Genomic DNA, 16,239 nt, shown 5'->3' with positions numbered 1-16,239 from the left:
TATGACCTTAGAGTATGCTTATCTCACCAAGGATGAACATGGGTAGTTGACAGATAATTTAAGCATTTTCTGCATGGTTTTCTATGACCCTAGAGAATATCTCAGTTATTGATTTACAACTCAAACTTGCCTTAGAAATAAGCAAAATAGCGTAGTTACCTTTCTTGCTGTGGCAAAAAACCACGGCAAAGCCAACTTATAAAACAAAGCATTTAATTTGGCTTATGGTTTCAGAGGGTTGGAATCCATGATGGCAAAGTGAAGGAAAGCTGTGAGCTCACACCTTGAGTCACAACCAGTAGGCAGAGGGAAAGAGACACTGGAAATTAGTGGAGTGTTTTGAAACCTCCAAGCCTACTTCCAGTGACACACCTCTTCCAACAAAGACACACCTCCTAATCCTTTCCAAATAGTTTTACCAACTGGGGAGAACATGCATTCAAATATATGAGCCTAAAGGGGCACTTTCTTATTCAAACCACCAAGGAAGGTTTTCTTTGAAGAGTTATCTTCTGTAGGGAAGCGATGGTAACTTTCCATCTGCTTGCAGTTGTAAACACAGGTGAGGCCCAAAATTGCTACATATGTGGAGATGAGATCAGAGGACCTGGAGCCAACAGACCAAAAGCAAAACATGGTAGAGGCATTATGTGGTACCACAAACTAAATATACCCCTCTGGCCTTTTGTAGTTATAGGAGTCAATGTATGTTCTTACTGATTTAGCCAGTTTGAATTTAGCATTCTGTAACCAGGGAAAAACTTTCCCTCTTCATGGACTTTGACTACTCCTTTAAATTAAAATCGTTGGGGATTGAAGATTCTCATCTCTTTTTGACTATCCTTGCCACTAAAATCAGTACATGGCAGGATGACTTGGTATCCTTTATTTTAGATCCTCACTTTCTTTATTTATAGAAATGGAGCCAACATTATCAAGCTTGTATGAAGATTATCAAGCGATGTGATGCATCTAAACTATATCCTCCAGTCTCTCACACACTATGGTCTTTAAAATGTCTTTGCTTCCCATAAGACATAATAACTGTTCTAGTAGATATTCCTGTAGCCATAAGATCAAATTTTATTTCTGACCAGAATATATTTAATAAGTATCACTGTTTGAAAAAAAGCAATCTTCATAAGTCATGACACATAGAAGACACTCCTCCTAGCACAGCAGATTTTAAACAAGCTAGGCATTGCTAACGGAATTGGGAAGTGATGAGTAGGAATACACCATTAACATAGCATTCCCATCATGTGTCTAACAGATTCAATACACGAAATGACCTCAACAGCATAGGTAATAGCAAAACAAAGTCAAACAGGGAATAGTGAGTTCAAAATATTTGTTACCTAAAATGATTACTGATTTTGTTGTAACTTTATTTCATGTAATTTTTTCATTGTGGCCATATTAAAAGAGTTGACTCATACAATGTAGGAAAATTCATCAATTGGTTCTTGTAAGCTAGAAATAATAAGTTCCAATAGCCCATTGTATTCTATTAATTTCCCCGCACCCTGTCTTTTTAGAGCTAGATTTCCAACGAATAGTTAGAAAATTATGAGCTTTTCCCTAAGGCTTCCAGTATTCTCTCCAGGGTCCTCGTATTTAGTTATTTTCAGTTATACTTTTGATTTGTTGGGAAGCAATAACACAGAGACACAGATTCAGGACATGCAACTCTTATCTCTTAACTCTATTTGTCCTCTTTCTTTAGACCCCCAGCACAGCTCCATACAAAGCTACATGAATGATCGGACCTACCCTGTATGAGAGTCAGTACAGGACATCACAATGTTAGAAAAGAAAATCCAAGTGTGATGTGACTTTTACAGGATACAACACACACACACACACACACACACAAACACACACACACACACACACACACACACAAATACGCACATAAGTCTTCACTTTGTGTAAATGAATGCTTGTGCATCTGCATGTATGTGTACATACATGGAGGCCAGAGGTCAACTGTGCATGTCTGTCCTCAGTACCCACCTATATTGACGTCTGACAGGATCACTAGGACTTGAAGCTTGAAAATTAGTCTAGGCTAGCTAGCCAGCTAGCCCTAGGGATCCACTATCTCCGATTCTCAGAGGCTGGGATGACAATTTCACATACCATGACATGCTTTTTACATGGATGCTGAGAATGCAACTCAGGTACTAATATTTACACAGTAAGTATCATACCAACTGAGCTAGCTCTCCAGATCCCAATGCCTTCACTTTTATAATGCACTAATAATTTCTTTGAAAGTTGACTCATACCAGATATGATGCTAAAGCAATTTAAAAAGTAGACATAGCCCCCCTGCCCCAAGATTTCAGTTTGGATATTTCCATGAGTTGAATGCAAAATGTTGCCAAGCCATGTGTTGGATGCTTGGTCTCTAGCTGGTGATATTGTTTTTGTTAGGCTCTGAAAACTCTAGGAAGTAGGATCTAGTTAGAGAAAAATAGGTCACTGAAAGTGTGCCTTTTAAGATTATCCCTGGTCTTGGGCCTACTCCCCTCTTACCGCTTCATGTCTGACACAGTGTGAAGAAGCTCCTTTTTACTACACGTTCTGACTGATAGCACCTTCTGCCCTAGTGCTGGGCATGGACAGGAAGCCACATGCCAAAAGAAATCCTTTCTCCTTTAAGTTGTTTATGTCAGGTGTTTTGGTTGTTGTGATGAAGACTGACTGACTGACTGACTGACTGACTGGCTAACTGACTGACTGACCGGTCAACTAATAACTGACAAACAGGGAAGCTGCTCTCTCACCTTCCATTTCTTCGCCTTGTAAATGTTTGCCTTGTGCAATCCAGGGAGAATCTGGCCACTTCAGATTTTCACCTTAGTCACTTTCTCCTAACACTGGATCATTCTACGATGCTCTGGAATTCAGAGAAGAGGCTAAATGAGGTAGGTCTAAGGATCTCAATTGAATGGAAAAATGCCTGAACAACATCTGCCTCATAGGTTTCTGCCTTTGAGAGCACTTTATCAGTGAAAATTATAGCAACGTCTGTTTAATCTACTTAGTATTTTACAAGTAACTAATGGATTTCATTAAACATGGAAACATACCTCTGAAGGAAAATTATGAATTCTGTGTCAATAAACCCAAAACCTATAAGGACTGAATTATTTAACCCAGGGTCCAAAGACTTGGAAGACATCTCTTGCCATGAAATTAGAAAGTCCATTTTTGGCATGGGTGAGCCAGCCCTAACACCATGAGTGACAGAGAAATGTCCTCTGTCCCCCTTACCACTTACTACTTACCTAGAGCAGAAGAGCTGTTCCTGCCCCTCATAGGGTGCAGCACTTGGGGGGCCCTGCACCTCACCTAGGCAGCACAATAGAGCTGCTGGCATGGGTGCACATGAACCAGCCCCACGGAAGTGAGAGCGAGAGAGCTGGTTCTGCCCCTTGCTGGTTGCAGCATTGGATAAGCTTGCTCAGGTAGTGTTGCGCCCACCTCGTCCGGCAAGGAAGATGCAACACGGTTGGATTCTTCTCAACAGCCTTTACTGCAGGACACCTTCTTTGTTGATACAGGGAGGCGGCGGCAGCCAGCCCTAAGTGTTACAGCTCCAAGTGTTACAGCTTTAAGTGTTACCGCGCCGAGCGGCTTATATACACAACAGTATGCTAATCTTCTTTCAGGGATTGGTGGGGCATGAGTCACCCCACTGCCATCCCAGCTACTTGTCCTCCAGAGATTGGCGCAGCATGAACTCCCATTTAGCATAGTACCGCCCCAGGCAGGCTGATGTCAGGTGCAAAACTCCACGCATGCTCAGTACTGTTGTTAGGAGGGCGCCAGATTCACCTCATTATCATACAGCTGCCGCACCGCTCCCTACATCTCCCCCTTTTTTGTTTAATAAAATGACTGGTCTAGATCTGGGTGTCACGTCAATCTTGTCATTGCTCCTGTCTTAGGTCGTTCCTGATGATGACTCGGCCTTACCGTCGTTGGGTCACCCTATCGCCATCGGGCCCCGTGTCTTAGGTTGGTCCGAGCTCGAGGAAAGTTGCCCGTCCCTGGATACAATGACCCCACATGACTGTGACAAAAATGATCTAGGGCGAACTCTTAATCTTTCAAAGAGGCCAGCCATATATTGGGAGAAGCACCATTGTCAATGGCAGTCATAGCCTGGTAAACAGCCGCTTTGTGTCTGGCATGTTCTCTTTTTAAACGGCCAATAAGCCAGAGACATACTCCGCATCCCAGGAGGACAATAGCTCCCCAGGCAAACATGCCCGCCCACTCCTTAAAAAAGGAGAAGGCATTGGTAACCCATGAGGTAAAGTCTTCAATTGTGATGGGGTCCAGCCTAGTGCTGTTGAGGACAGCAATCTGCATCAGCAATTGTCTGGATGGTTGCTCTGCTTTCATGGACCAGTTTCCTTTCAGATAATTTGAGATTTCTTTGCTCTGTTGAGAATGCTGAGAAAAGTTGGCTTGCAAAGGAGTAATGCATAAACCTCTTAGGGAGGAAACGCAAGACAGCTGTGTCATATGATACAGTGCTTCAATTTGTTCTTGAACTAAATCTATCCTTTGATTGGCTAATAGAAGGCCAGATGCCAAATGAGTATTAAATTCTTCTTGTATCTCTAGCGCCATTGCAGTTCTTTCTACAATCTGATTGACAGTCTCAGCCGTCTGTATTTGATTGGTCATAGCGATTGCAGCTGTGGTAGCCGCGGCAGCAGACAGCACGATGGCTGAAATTATGGCTGCCGTAATTCCAAAATCTCTTTTGGTTCTCAGCAAATTGAGAATAGGAAAACTATCTGGGATTGGCACAAAGGAGGGAATCTTGACCATCACTGTGGTGTCATTGTTGCCATCCCAGCATTCAGCTAAATAGCAGACTACATCAGAGCTATTACAATTTAAAACACCATTGCTGACATTAGTGCTTATCAGAAAGAAAAAAGGTGATCTAACACATACTGAAGTACTAGTGGCAGTATTATGTTCCAAAAGGTTATTATATTGAATATTGGTCAACCTGGTATCATTTTTTCTAGTAGCCGAAACATTATACAGCGTGAAGTTCTCACCCATCAACCTAGCAAAGGAGGTCAGGGATGTATATGCCCCTTGCTCATTGGACAGCACCCATTGAAACCAAGGCCAGAGATTATGCTTGCCAGTCTTATTCTCCCCCCAGTCATACTGTACATGGCCAAGAGGAGGGGAAAATTCAAATCCCGGTAGGAATTGTTTTGTTCTATGGAATGGACTCTGACATGGGGTAAAATTAGGTGGAAACTCTTGATGCGGGGGGCAAGCGGGTAAGACTCTACGACGGGTAGAGCTATTCTGTGCATAGTTACCTTGCCCTGGGCATGATGGAACACTACAATTATGCATCACAATTAGTGTTGTAATGTTCAGATCAGCAGAACTATCGACTGACATGTCCTCGCTGGGTGAAGAGACTCCCTGGGCAATTTGACTCAAAGCAGCCAGGATGATCCCGGTGTTCATTGTGCTGTCACTTATAGGATTCAACCAATTAGCTAATTTGGCTCTACCTAGCCAAATACAGGGCAGGGAAGAGTCTTTAATGGTAAAACATAAGGTATGCAACAGAGAAACGTTAGTGGCGGCATACCGTTGGGGCATTTCTCCAGTTGGCACTATACAAGGAACATCACGCAAACAGGAAGTAGAGAAAAAGGTTGGTAAAACAGTAGAATTGCTATGGACTGGCATGGGTACTGGCCAGGATCTGGCAATAGCCCACAGGGTGATCGAATTAACCTGTATTATCATTCCCAGTAGCAATAGTAGGGTTCATAGTCTCATCTTCAGGAAGAGCAGAAGGCAATTTTCGAGTCAAGCGCTCAGGTACCCAAATTGGATTTTCTTGATTCTGCGGAAAAACACAAACAGCTCCCCTAGATCTCGAGATCATGGGATCTGGGCCACGCCATTTATCAGTTAAGACATCCTTCCACTTTACTTCTGCATTAGTTATAGGTGTAGTGGCAGCATGGCGATCCGCAGCAGAGCGGCCATGCGCATCCAAAACTAAGAAATTTAGAGTAAAAAGAGCTAAAGAAAGTTGTTCTTTTGGTGTTCGGCTGCTGGCAATTCCCTCTTTTTGTTTTTTTATAAGCTCTTTTAAGGTACGATGTACTCTTTCCACAATTCCTTGACCTTAGGGATTGTATGGCAATCCTGTAGTATGTTTGACCTGCATTGTCTGGCAAAATGCCTGAAAAGACTTTGCAGTGTAGGCAGGCCCGTTGTCTGTCTTGAGACTATCAGGCTTTCCCCAGGCTGCCCATGCCTCTAAGCAATGGCTAATGGCATTACGAGCCTTTTCGCCAGTCATCAGAGTAGCATGTATAATACCAGAACATGTATCAACAGAAACATGAGCATATTTTAAATTTCCAAATTGCGATATGTGTGTGACATCCATCTGCCAAAGTTTTAGCGGGATCAGACCACGAGGGTTAATCCCTACATGAGGAGGGTGGTGAAATTGAATACAATTCTGGCAACTTAACACCACATCACGAGCTGCAGCTCTAGAGATTTTAAATTTTTGTTGAAGAGTAAAGGCAGGTACATGAAACTTTTGATGAAATTCTCTAGCGAGGTCAACCGGAGCAGCATGAAAAATAAACTCTCTACGAGTACTAGCATCCACCAGGGCATTATTACTGGTCATGGGACCAGACAAATTAGTATGGGCTCGAATATGTTGTATGAAAAATTTATTTTTTCTGGCCCAAATCAAATTTTGTAATTCTAAAAGAATTTGACATACAGTACTAGTCGACAGAATTGGCCCTGCAATTTCAAGTGAGTGCACCGCATTAACCACATAAGCAGAGTCAGAAATTAAATTAAAAGAATCATGAAATCTTTTAAAAACTTCCAATACAATTTTACATTCTGTAATTTGGGGGGTACCTGGACTATATTGAATTAATACTGGTTCTTGAGAATCAACCATATAGGCACCTACACCTGTTTTGGAGCCATCGGTATAAATATCTAACGCTCCAGACAAAGGCTCTGAGGCAGTGATCTTAGGAAAGATCACTGGATGTTCAATAAAAAATTGTAGCAGCGGATCCTTAGGATAATGATTGTCAAACTCTCCATCAAAACTACAGCGCAATATGGCCCAATCATCTATCAATGCACACAATGTTTCTACCTGAGCAGTTGTATATGGTATAATAATTTTCTTTGGTGAAATACCAAAATGCTGAATGCAAGATTTAACGCCTAATACAGCAAGCTGTGCAACAGCAGAAGGGTAATATTCAAGGGTTTTATTAGGAGAAATATGGGGATAAATCCAAAGAAGTGGACCTTGTTGCCATAATACTCCTGTAGGTTGACAAAAGGTTCTCAGTATACACAAAAGCAGATCTTCCTCTTCCTTGTACCTTTTTAGTATTGCCTTTTCTAGTCTTTCTTCTACTTTCCTCAAGGATAATCGTGCTTCCTTGGTTAAAACACGGGGTGAAGTAAGCTGAGAATCCCCTTTCAGGATCTCATAAAGTGGTTGTAAATCTACATTGGGCATTTTTATATAGGGTCGAATCCAATTTATGCTTCCTAGTAATTTTTGAAAGTCATTTAATGTTTTTAAATGGTCTTTTCGTAATTCAATTTTTTGAGGAGAAATACTATGAGGAGTGATTTTTGTTCCTAAGTATTCTCCCATTTGGCCCATTTGGACCTTTTCAGGTGCTATGCACAATTGGTTGCTTTCAAGCGCCTTAACCACTTTCGCATAAGCTACTTCCAGGGTGCCATGATCTTTAGCAGAAAGCAAGATATCATCCATGAAATGAATCATTCTTAATTTTGGGAATTGGTCACGTACAGGCCGTAGGGCCTGTCCTACATAAAGTTGACACATAGTAGGACTATTTGCCATACCTTGAGGTAAGACCACCCACTGATAGCACTTATCAGGTTCCTCATTATTCATAGATGGCAAAGAAAATGCAAATCGCACGCTATCTTGCGGAGCAAGAGGGATAGAAAAAAAGCAATCTTTAATATCAATAATAATAATAGGCCATTCAGCAGGAATGCTGGAGAGTAATGGTATACCTTTCTGTATGGGACCCATTATTTGCATTTGAGAATTAATAGCTCTTAGATCATGTAATAACCGCCATTTTCCTGACTTTTTCTTAATAACAAATATGGGCGTATTCCAAGGTGATCTGGATGGTTGAATATGTCCTAATTGTAATTGTTCGAATACTAATTCGGCAGCAGCAATTAATTTTTCAGAGGATAGAGGCCATTGAGGAACCCATAAAGGCTCCTCCGTTTTCCATGTAATGGGTATTCCCCCCTCAACGGCCCCTAGGAAAAACCCAGACCCGTCCTGTCATGTTTTTGTTTTGACAGTACTGGGTCAACTCGTCCTTGTAAGTTCTTTACCAGACCCTTTCTAGGCACGTAACCCATTTTTGCCATCATATCCTGGACTTGTGGGGAGTAATCATTTGTCAGTCTCATGTCCAGCTCTACCAAAACATCTCTGTCCCACAGCGTTACTGGAATGTCTATAACATAAGGAGTGATCTTTCCTGATCTCCCTTCTGTATCTCTCCACGTCAATTCTTTTGAGCTCATTAAAGGAGCCATTTTGTACCCTAAACCACGTAGGGCCTGAGACGATGTTTGTGTAGGCCATCTGGGTGGCCAGTCATGAGCAGAGATAATACTACGATCTGCTCCAGTATCCAATAGACCAAGGAATGAACGTCCCTCCACAGTCAATGTTAACATTGGACGATCACTCAGTTCCAATGAGATAAAGACAAATCGGGAACCTGTAGATCCCAAGCCCCTATCCCTTCTAATCCTATTTTCAGCAGGAAAGCGCTTATGTAGGCTGGGCAGAAGCAGCATTTGAGCGATTCTGTCTCCAGGGGAAATGGCAGTGACACCCTGGGGGGAGGCTACCAGCACTTTTACTGTACCTAAATAATCAGGATCAATTACTCCGGGCACAATCTGCAAACCGTCCAGGGCAGAGGAGGAGCATCCCAACAAAAGCCCAACTGTATCTTTAGGGAGGGGTCCTCTAAAATCTGTATCTACAGGCTGCACTCCCATTTGGGGGGTCAGTACGAGTCTGGTGGTGGAGTGGAGGTCCAGTCCTGCGGAGCCTTTAACGGCTCTCCTCGGTCCTTCGGGTGGCGAAGGAAAGGCCAAGGCCTCTGATTGTCCTGTCCTTGTCTGTCACCCTGCAGAGCCCCATATATTTGAGGGCCCTGGGGACGTGGGCCCCGTTGTCCGTTTTTTGGCTGTGCACCACCATATCCTGTCACTAGGGGTCGGCCATCCAAGTCTTTCACAGATCGACACTCATTTGCCCAGTGGTTTCCCTTCTTACATCGTGGACATAGTCCAGGCTGCTTGGGTCTATTGCTAATTTTCCCCCTACTCCTTTCAGGGCACTGTTTTCGATAATGCCCTTTACGGCCACATTGGAAACAGGTATCCGTGGTAGCGGTTTTCCCTAATTGTACCACAGCTGCCGCTAGACCAGCATTAGTCAATGGTCCTCCCAGTTCTCTGCAGACTTTCATCCAAATCTCTAAACCTTTATGTTTGTATGGTGTTATGGCATTCCTACATTCTTTTGTACATTGCTCATATACCAGCTGTTTAATGAGCGGCATGGCTGCATCAGGGTCTCCGAAGATCTTGGTAGAGGCCTCTACCATGCAGGCCACAAAGTCTGAAAACGGCTCTGTAGGTCCTTGCAGAACCTTGGTAAGGTTCCCGGAGACTGCGCCCCTATTAGGCAGTGCTTTCCATGCCTTGATGGCTACTCCATTAATTTGGCTATAAACTTGCTCTGGATAACCGGTCTGGTCCAGAGCGAATCTCCCTAGACCCAATAGCATGTCAGCATCCCAATGTCTCTGAGGGTCTGCTCCTGAGGCCAGAGTAATGGCGGCCTGAGCATTAGCATGTTCAAAAAGATAAGATTTCCAATCCAAGTATTGACCTGAGGAGAGGCAGGCCTTAGCCAGACTCCCCCAATCCCCAGGGGTGAGGCAATACCTAGCAAGAGCCTCAACTTGAGCCACAACAAAAGCTGCACTGACCCCATAAGTTCTAACCGATTCTGCCAATTGCTTTATAGTCTTAAAGTCAACGGGTTCATGATATCGTTGCCCATTGGCGTCCAAAATTACTGGGAAACTTAATCCCATTTCTCTCCATACCTCTGGGCAAAAGTAAGTACCTTTTGCAGGCCTCGCCATGCTTTTATTTTGAGGGTTGTACGGAGGTGCGGTTGGTATAACTACCTTTTTGCCTAATTGTCTGCCTCCTTGCCACGTGGTGTTAGCTTGTGGCCAGTCCGGATCACATCTCTCCCCCTCATACTGAGCAGCCTCTTCCTCAAGATCAGCCTCACCATCCTCACTAAGCTCTGACTCATCTGACATTTCTAAAGTCAAGGCTTTTAAGGAGGGATATATCTTATCTATTTCCTGGTCCTGATTATCTCCTTTTTTTTTATCTCTGCCTTCTCTCTGTTCCTTTTGTCTCCTTTTCTTTTCCTTTCTTTCTTTGGGACCTTTTCTTCCTCTGACATACTTTCTTGATGCTCTGCAAGGATTCTCTGACCTGTTCTAACGACTTCCTCACATCGCTTATCCTCTAAACAAGCACGGACCATTCGCCAAAGAGGCTTTGATCCGGGTCTAAGCTTGCCCTCTGTGGCTTCTTTATCTAGATCCCTTCCCAATTTGTTCCATGCTCGCAAGGTAAGAGAACCCGATACTATAAACCACGGAGCACAACGATCGCATTCATCAAGAAAACTTGACAGGATTTTCCTTTCAACTTTGAGCTTACGCCGATTAAGGAGCTCCTGGAGAGCTGTCAGGAGTGGGCTGGAATGTGAGCTTCCCATACTCAATGAACTTATTTACAAGCGGTTTTTTAGCAAGCTGGCCTGTTTGTTTATACCCAACTCCGTAGCCTGGCACCTGTTGGCTACTCCGAGCAAGTGCACTCCCGTCCAGGACCGTGGCAATTCAAAAGAAAGCAAACACACAACACAAAGACGAAAAGAAACAAAATTATAAAACCTGCCCACAAAGGATCAACTTAAAACAACATTGCTGCAGACCGCAGACCTTTTAGCCTCTAACCCAAGGCTCCCATCGTCTCTGCTCACCTCCAGAGAACTTTATCGTCCCTTACCGGGAACTTTTCCGACGTCGCTCGTCCTGAAGCTGAAGAGTTCTGAGATCCACGAGGATGTCCTCGTCCCCGTACGGGCCACCACTTTGTCACGCCCACCTCGTCCGGCAAGGAAGACGCAACACGGTTGGATTCTTCTCAACAGCCTTTACTGCAGGACACCTTCTTTGTTGATACAGGGAGGCGGCGGCAGCCAGCCCTAAGTGTTACAGCTCCAAGTGTTACAGCTCCAAGTGTTACAGCTTTAAGTGTTACCTCGCCGAGCGGCTTTGCCACTCGGCTTATATACACAACAGTATGCTAATCTTCTTTCAGGGATTGTGGGGCACGAGTCACCCCACTGCCATCCCAGCTACTTGTCCTCCAGAGATTGGCGCAGCATGAACTCCCATTTAGCATAGTACCGCCCCAGGCAGGCTGACGGCAGGTGCAAAACTCCACGCATGCTCAGTACTGTTCTCAGTACTGTTGTTAGGAGGGCGCCAGATTCACCTCATTATCATACAGCTGCCGCACCGCTCCCTACAAGATAGTGCTGGAGAGCTCACCCTAGTGGTGTGGAGACAGGAGAGCTGGCACTCTGGCCAGCTTCAGCTACCACAAGACCCAGACCCAGGGCTTTGAGTTGGCTCACCCCAACATCTACCCCATCTGCTGGGGTGCATGAAGGGGATGGTCCTGCTGAATCCAAAGCTGCTGAATCTCCATGACACAGGGGAACACAAAGATATCCATCCGTGAGGAGCTCCAGTGAGTATCCGCTATTTATAGTGTAGGAGAAGCCAGAAGCCTCAAACCGCATCAGTGTCTCATTGCAATGAACATTTGCAAGTAAAAATGTGGAGACAAATGGGTATCCCATGGGACATAATGTGACACACTACAGCTTCCACAATGAGTTTTTTTTCTTTTGGTGGATAGATTGCAAGGGTAGAGGGTGAGTACAAAGGGACAGGGAGATGAGTGGGACTGGGGTACATAGTGTAAAATTCTCAAAGAATCAATAAAAAAGAAAGTGCATTGTTGTGTACTTATGCAGAGAAGGTTAGTTTCTTTCATTATTCCTAAATTCCACTCCTTCATGTGTGCCAGAAACAAGAAAGACTGCTGATCCAACTCCCTCCCTATGGCTTCTCACAGGACGGACTCCAAATTCAACAAGCTGGAATTCAGGTGTTTAAAAGAAAAGCCAGCGAAAAAGAGATGAAGCCAATTCCCGTGCCATTAGCAGAGAAAAAGCTCACCTTTCAGTGGGGGAAGCAGATGCATAAATAAAAGACTACAGTGCGATTGATGAATACCCCAAGTGAGCCCGGATTACATGTGTGGAACCACAGAATAAAGACCTTATTCTGGATGTGGACAGAGAAGGGTTGGGGGCAATATCATACTGACACTGGACAGCGAAGGATTAGAAGAGGATCGTATGCCAAAGAACAGGAGAACTGAAGTAATATGTTGTGGTTTTCTTTATACAAGTGTGTGCTTGTGTGTGATGTATATGCAGTTTAAGGGAAAGGAGTACTAAGGGGTGACATTAACACAGTACAGCAAGATGCCAATGGTATTTGGATAAAGAGCTTGGACTTTACTTTGTAGATATGTTAATGCAGACGAGGTCATATTCTCCGAAAGAGGATGGCTTAGCTGTCCAAGATGACCTTGTTGGCATTGACTGTGACTGGTTGGGAAAGAGACAGCGATGGGACTATTGGCTAGTCTACATCTCAGTGATAAGGATCCGAATTAGGGTAATCGATTCAGTAGGTAAATATAGAGGGCACGATGGAGCCATCCTTCATGGGAAACAATGAATGCAAGAACCAAAGGATGCTTTAAGTTCCTTGATGTGCTTCTTCCGGGTAGACGGGGATGCTCTCAACATGTCAACAGAAACTAGGATGAGGAAAGGACAGAGAATCAAGCTGAGTTGGAGAATATCAGCATGAAGCCTTCAAGTCATCAGTTATAAGACAGGTCTACACAGTTGAGATCATTAGAAGATATGGGTTGTATTTGTAGTGTTGCTGTAGAAACCTACTATAAACTCTAAATCTGTCATTTGGAAGCTTGAACTGAGTGAGAAAGTGTACTTCATGTCTACAAGTGTTTTGGTGGAGTCTCTAGGATCTCTCATGTATAGACTATCATCGGCAAATAGAGATGTTCTGCCTTCTTTTCCTGTTTGTAGCTCTTTTAATTTCTCTCCTTTGTCTTATTATTCTAGCTAAGACTCCAAGCACTATATTGATTGGGGAGAGTGGCTACTCCTGCCTTGGTTTTTGAGATGGAGTCTTTCATTGTGCTTTGGATCTTGTAGGATTAGGAATTAGGCTAGGCTAGCTGGCCAGGGAGCCCCAGAGAGCCACCTGGATCAGTTTTTCTAGTGCTGAGATTGTGAACATCATGCTTTTCAGGTGAGTGGTAGGGATCCAATCAGGGTTCTCACACTAGCACAGCAAGTGCATTGATGACCAAGCCAACAATTCAGGCCCAGATGAAGAAATCTGTAAGAGAAGAAACTGTACCTGCCAAGGGTCTACACTTCCAACTACTATTAGCTACCATTCACCTTCACTAGACCTTACCTTATCCCTGTCCTACAAAGTTAGCAAAGACAGCAACCCAGCATATGAAGCAATTGTCCAGGTGTCATTTGCAAGCTGGTGACTTATTTGCTCTCCAGTATTGAACTCTTCCTTAATAAACTCTGAACTCCTGGTTTGACTCCCACGTCTAAATCTAGACGCTACTGAGGAACATAACCCTTGACCTCCCTTATCAGAGCCCCAGTTGCCTGCACTATAGTTCCAGCTTCTCAGTTCACTGCGAGATCGGTGACAGCAGCCTTCATGATCCCTGGGGACCTGCAACTCCTAGCATGTGTTTAAACTTTTCCTTGGGCCCCTTGCCTGCAAAACTACAAAACACTGTACCTTTGAATCTGGCCTCATCACACGGTATCTTTTACTTTATTGAGGTGAAGACAGACAGAGGAAAAACTCCCAGTCATACTGGGTCCATGGGCTCTGTGGCAAACACTTGTGAAAATGTTGCCTGCCTACCATCTAAGCACAGAGTGAGATACTCTATTGCAGTCATTCCAGAACCATGCAGAATAGAAGAGCTCAGTACCCAAAAGAATAAGGTCGTGTTGTAGCCACAAGATAGAAATGGAGGGTGCTGGATGGGCACCAAAACAGCACCACACAGTGGGGAACTAAACCATTTCACTGACCTACCTTTCCTTTTTTTTTTTAATGTATTTATTTTATGTGAGCACACTGTAGCTGTCTTCAGACACACCAGAAGAAGGCATTGGATCCCATTACAGATGGTTGTGAGCCACCATGTGGTTTCTGGGAATTGAACTCAGGACCTCTGGAAGAGCAGTCAGTGCTCTTAACTCTTGAGCCATCTCTCCAGCCCCATGGCCTACCTTTTCTACAAGAGCAGTTATAGGACTCCTGCAGTGTAGTTAATAACTTCAAAAAATAATCATTTGTTGTGAGAAAGGCTAACTAATAATTACTCCTTTATGTATGCACATCACAAAGAATGAATCTGATTCTTTCATACCTGATACGAACGTAAACAAAAGAGCTGCAAGGAGAAAATGCCCCTACAACTCATAGCCCGATGCTTGGCACACAGAAGAGTTTCAATAAAAGACTGTTAAATTAGTGTATTGTGGGAATGAGTACACGCCTAATTTACAGGTAGGTTTGTGGGTGTCAGGAAAGGTTGTTTTGTTTGTTGTGAGACAAAGTCTCACTCTAAAGTCCTATCTGATTTGCACTGAACTCAGAGAGTGGCCTGCCTCTGTCCCTTGAGTGCTGGGATTAACCTGCCTTTTGTTTTCAATGAACTTTTTTTTTTTGGCAGACATACCTGATAGTAAAAGTTGAAAGTTTAGATTCCAAGACGGCATATTGGAAAGCCCACTTTAAGCTCACACACTGGCTCTAGGAAACTTTCCATGGTCTGACCAAGGACTGAGTAGAAAGCAGACAGTTAGTGGTTCATGACACATACCAACTGAAGCCAAAGGGATTTTTTGGCTTGGACAGGGTTTCTCTATGTAGTCCTGGCTGCCTCAGAGCTCACTTTGTAGATCGTGCTGGCCTCAAACTAAAAAAGATCTTCCTGCCTCTGCTTCCAGAGTGCTGAGATTAAAGGCAAGAGGGTATTTGTAAAGATCTTTTGAAGACTTTGTGAAATGTGTAACTTGAAGGCCAAGCTTGAAGCCCAAAGGTCATTGTCCCCTCTGCCCACTCATTTCACTCATTGTGGTCTGATATTTTGATTTCCTTTCCTTTAAACATTTTAAATTGGTTCTTTGTGAATTTCCCATCATGCATCCCAATCCCACTCATCTCCCCCTTCCTCCCTATCTGCTTTCTGCCCTCTAACCTCTACCCCAAACAAAGTGAAACCCTTTTATCCAAACAGCTCCCCTTGCGAATATGATCATTTCGATCATTGCGGTGAGTCCTTGGTCTGTTTCAAGGTCTTGGGCATCTGCCACACTTTCAATTCTGGATCCTCACCAGGGTTCCTCTTGGATATCCCGTTGCTGCTCTGTTTCTTGCAAACACAGTAGCTTTAGTTTTGCAGGACTGGCCCCTTCACATGCTCCAGTTTATAGCTGGGGTAGATGTTGGGGATGGGCTAAGTCAAAGCTCTAGAACTGGGCCTGGGTGCTGGCTGAGGCGCTCTGCCTGCCAGCTTTCCTGCACCCATGCCACCAGGACCAGCTCTGCAGCATCTCTCCTGCACCCATGCAACTGCATGACTGAGGGGATTTTCCTAGTGCTGCAGTCACTGAGCGGTGGGTCCATCTCTGCTCAGCCTTAAGACATCTACATGGCTGTAGGCAGCAGCCCAGACAAGGGCCATCTGCCTGGCTTTTGGTGGTAACTTGCGCCCCAGACATGGACACGACCCGGACATGACCCTTGGTGGCAGCATGGTTGGAGGACTTCC

General features: G+C 44.1%; 1 protein-coding gene across 1 annotated transcript; it reads right to left on the bottom strand.

Moving 5' to 3' along the window:
- Positions 1-2,413: 2,413 nt before the first annotated feature.
- Positions 2,414-15,522, bottom strand: LOC134479793 (uncharacterized). The gene is made up of 3 exons (XM_063264459.1): positions 11,254-15,522; positions 4,832-5,911; positions 2,414-2,465 (listed from the first exon to the last, which is right to left on the bottom strand). The coding sequence occupies exons 2-3, from the start codon at positions 5,809-5,811 to the stop codon at positions 2,414-2,416; spliced, it is 1,032 nt and encodes a 343-aa protein (XP_063120529.1). The 5' UTR covers positions 5,812-5,911; positions 11,254-15,522.
- Positions 15,523-16,239: the final 717 nt, after the last annotated feature.

This window comes from Rattus norvegicus, chromosome 7, assembly GCF_036323735.1.
Source record: "Rattus norvegicus strain BN/NHsdMcwi chromosome 7, GRCr8, whole genome shotgun sequence".
Taxonomy (NCBI): domain Eukaryota; kingdom Metazoa; phylum Chordata; class Mammalia; order Rodentia; family Muridae; genus Rattus; species Rattus norvegicus.
Note: the sequence above shows the minus strand (reverse complement) of the source record. Positions and strands in the feature narration are given on the sequence as shown.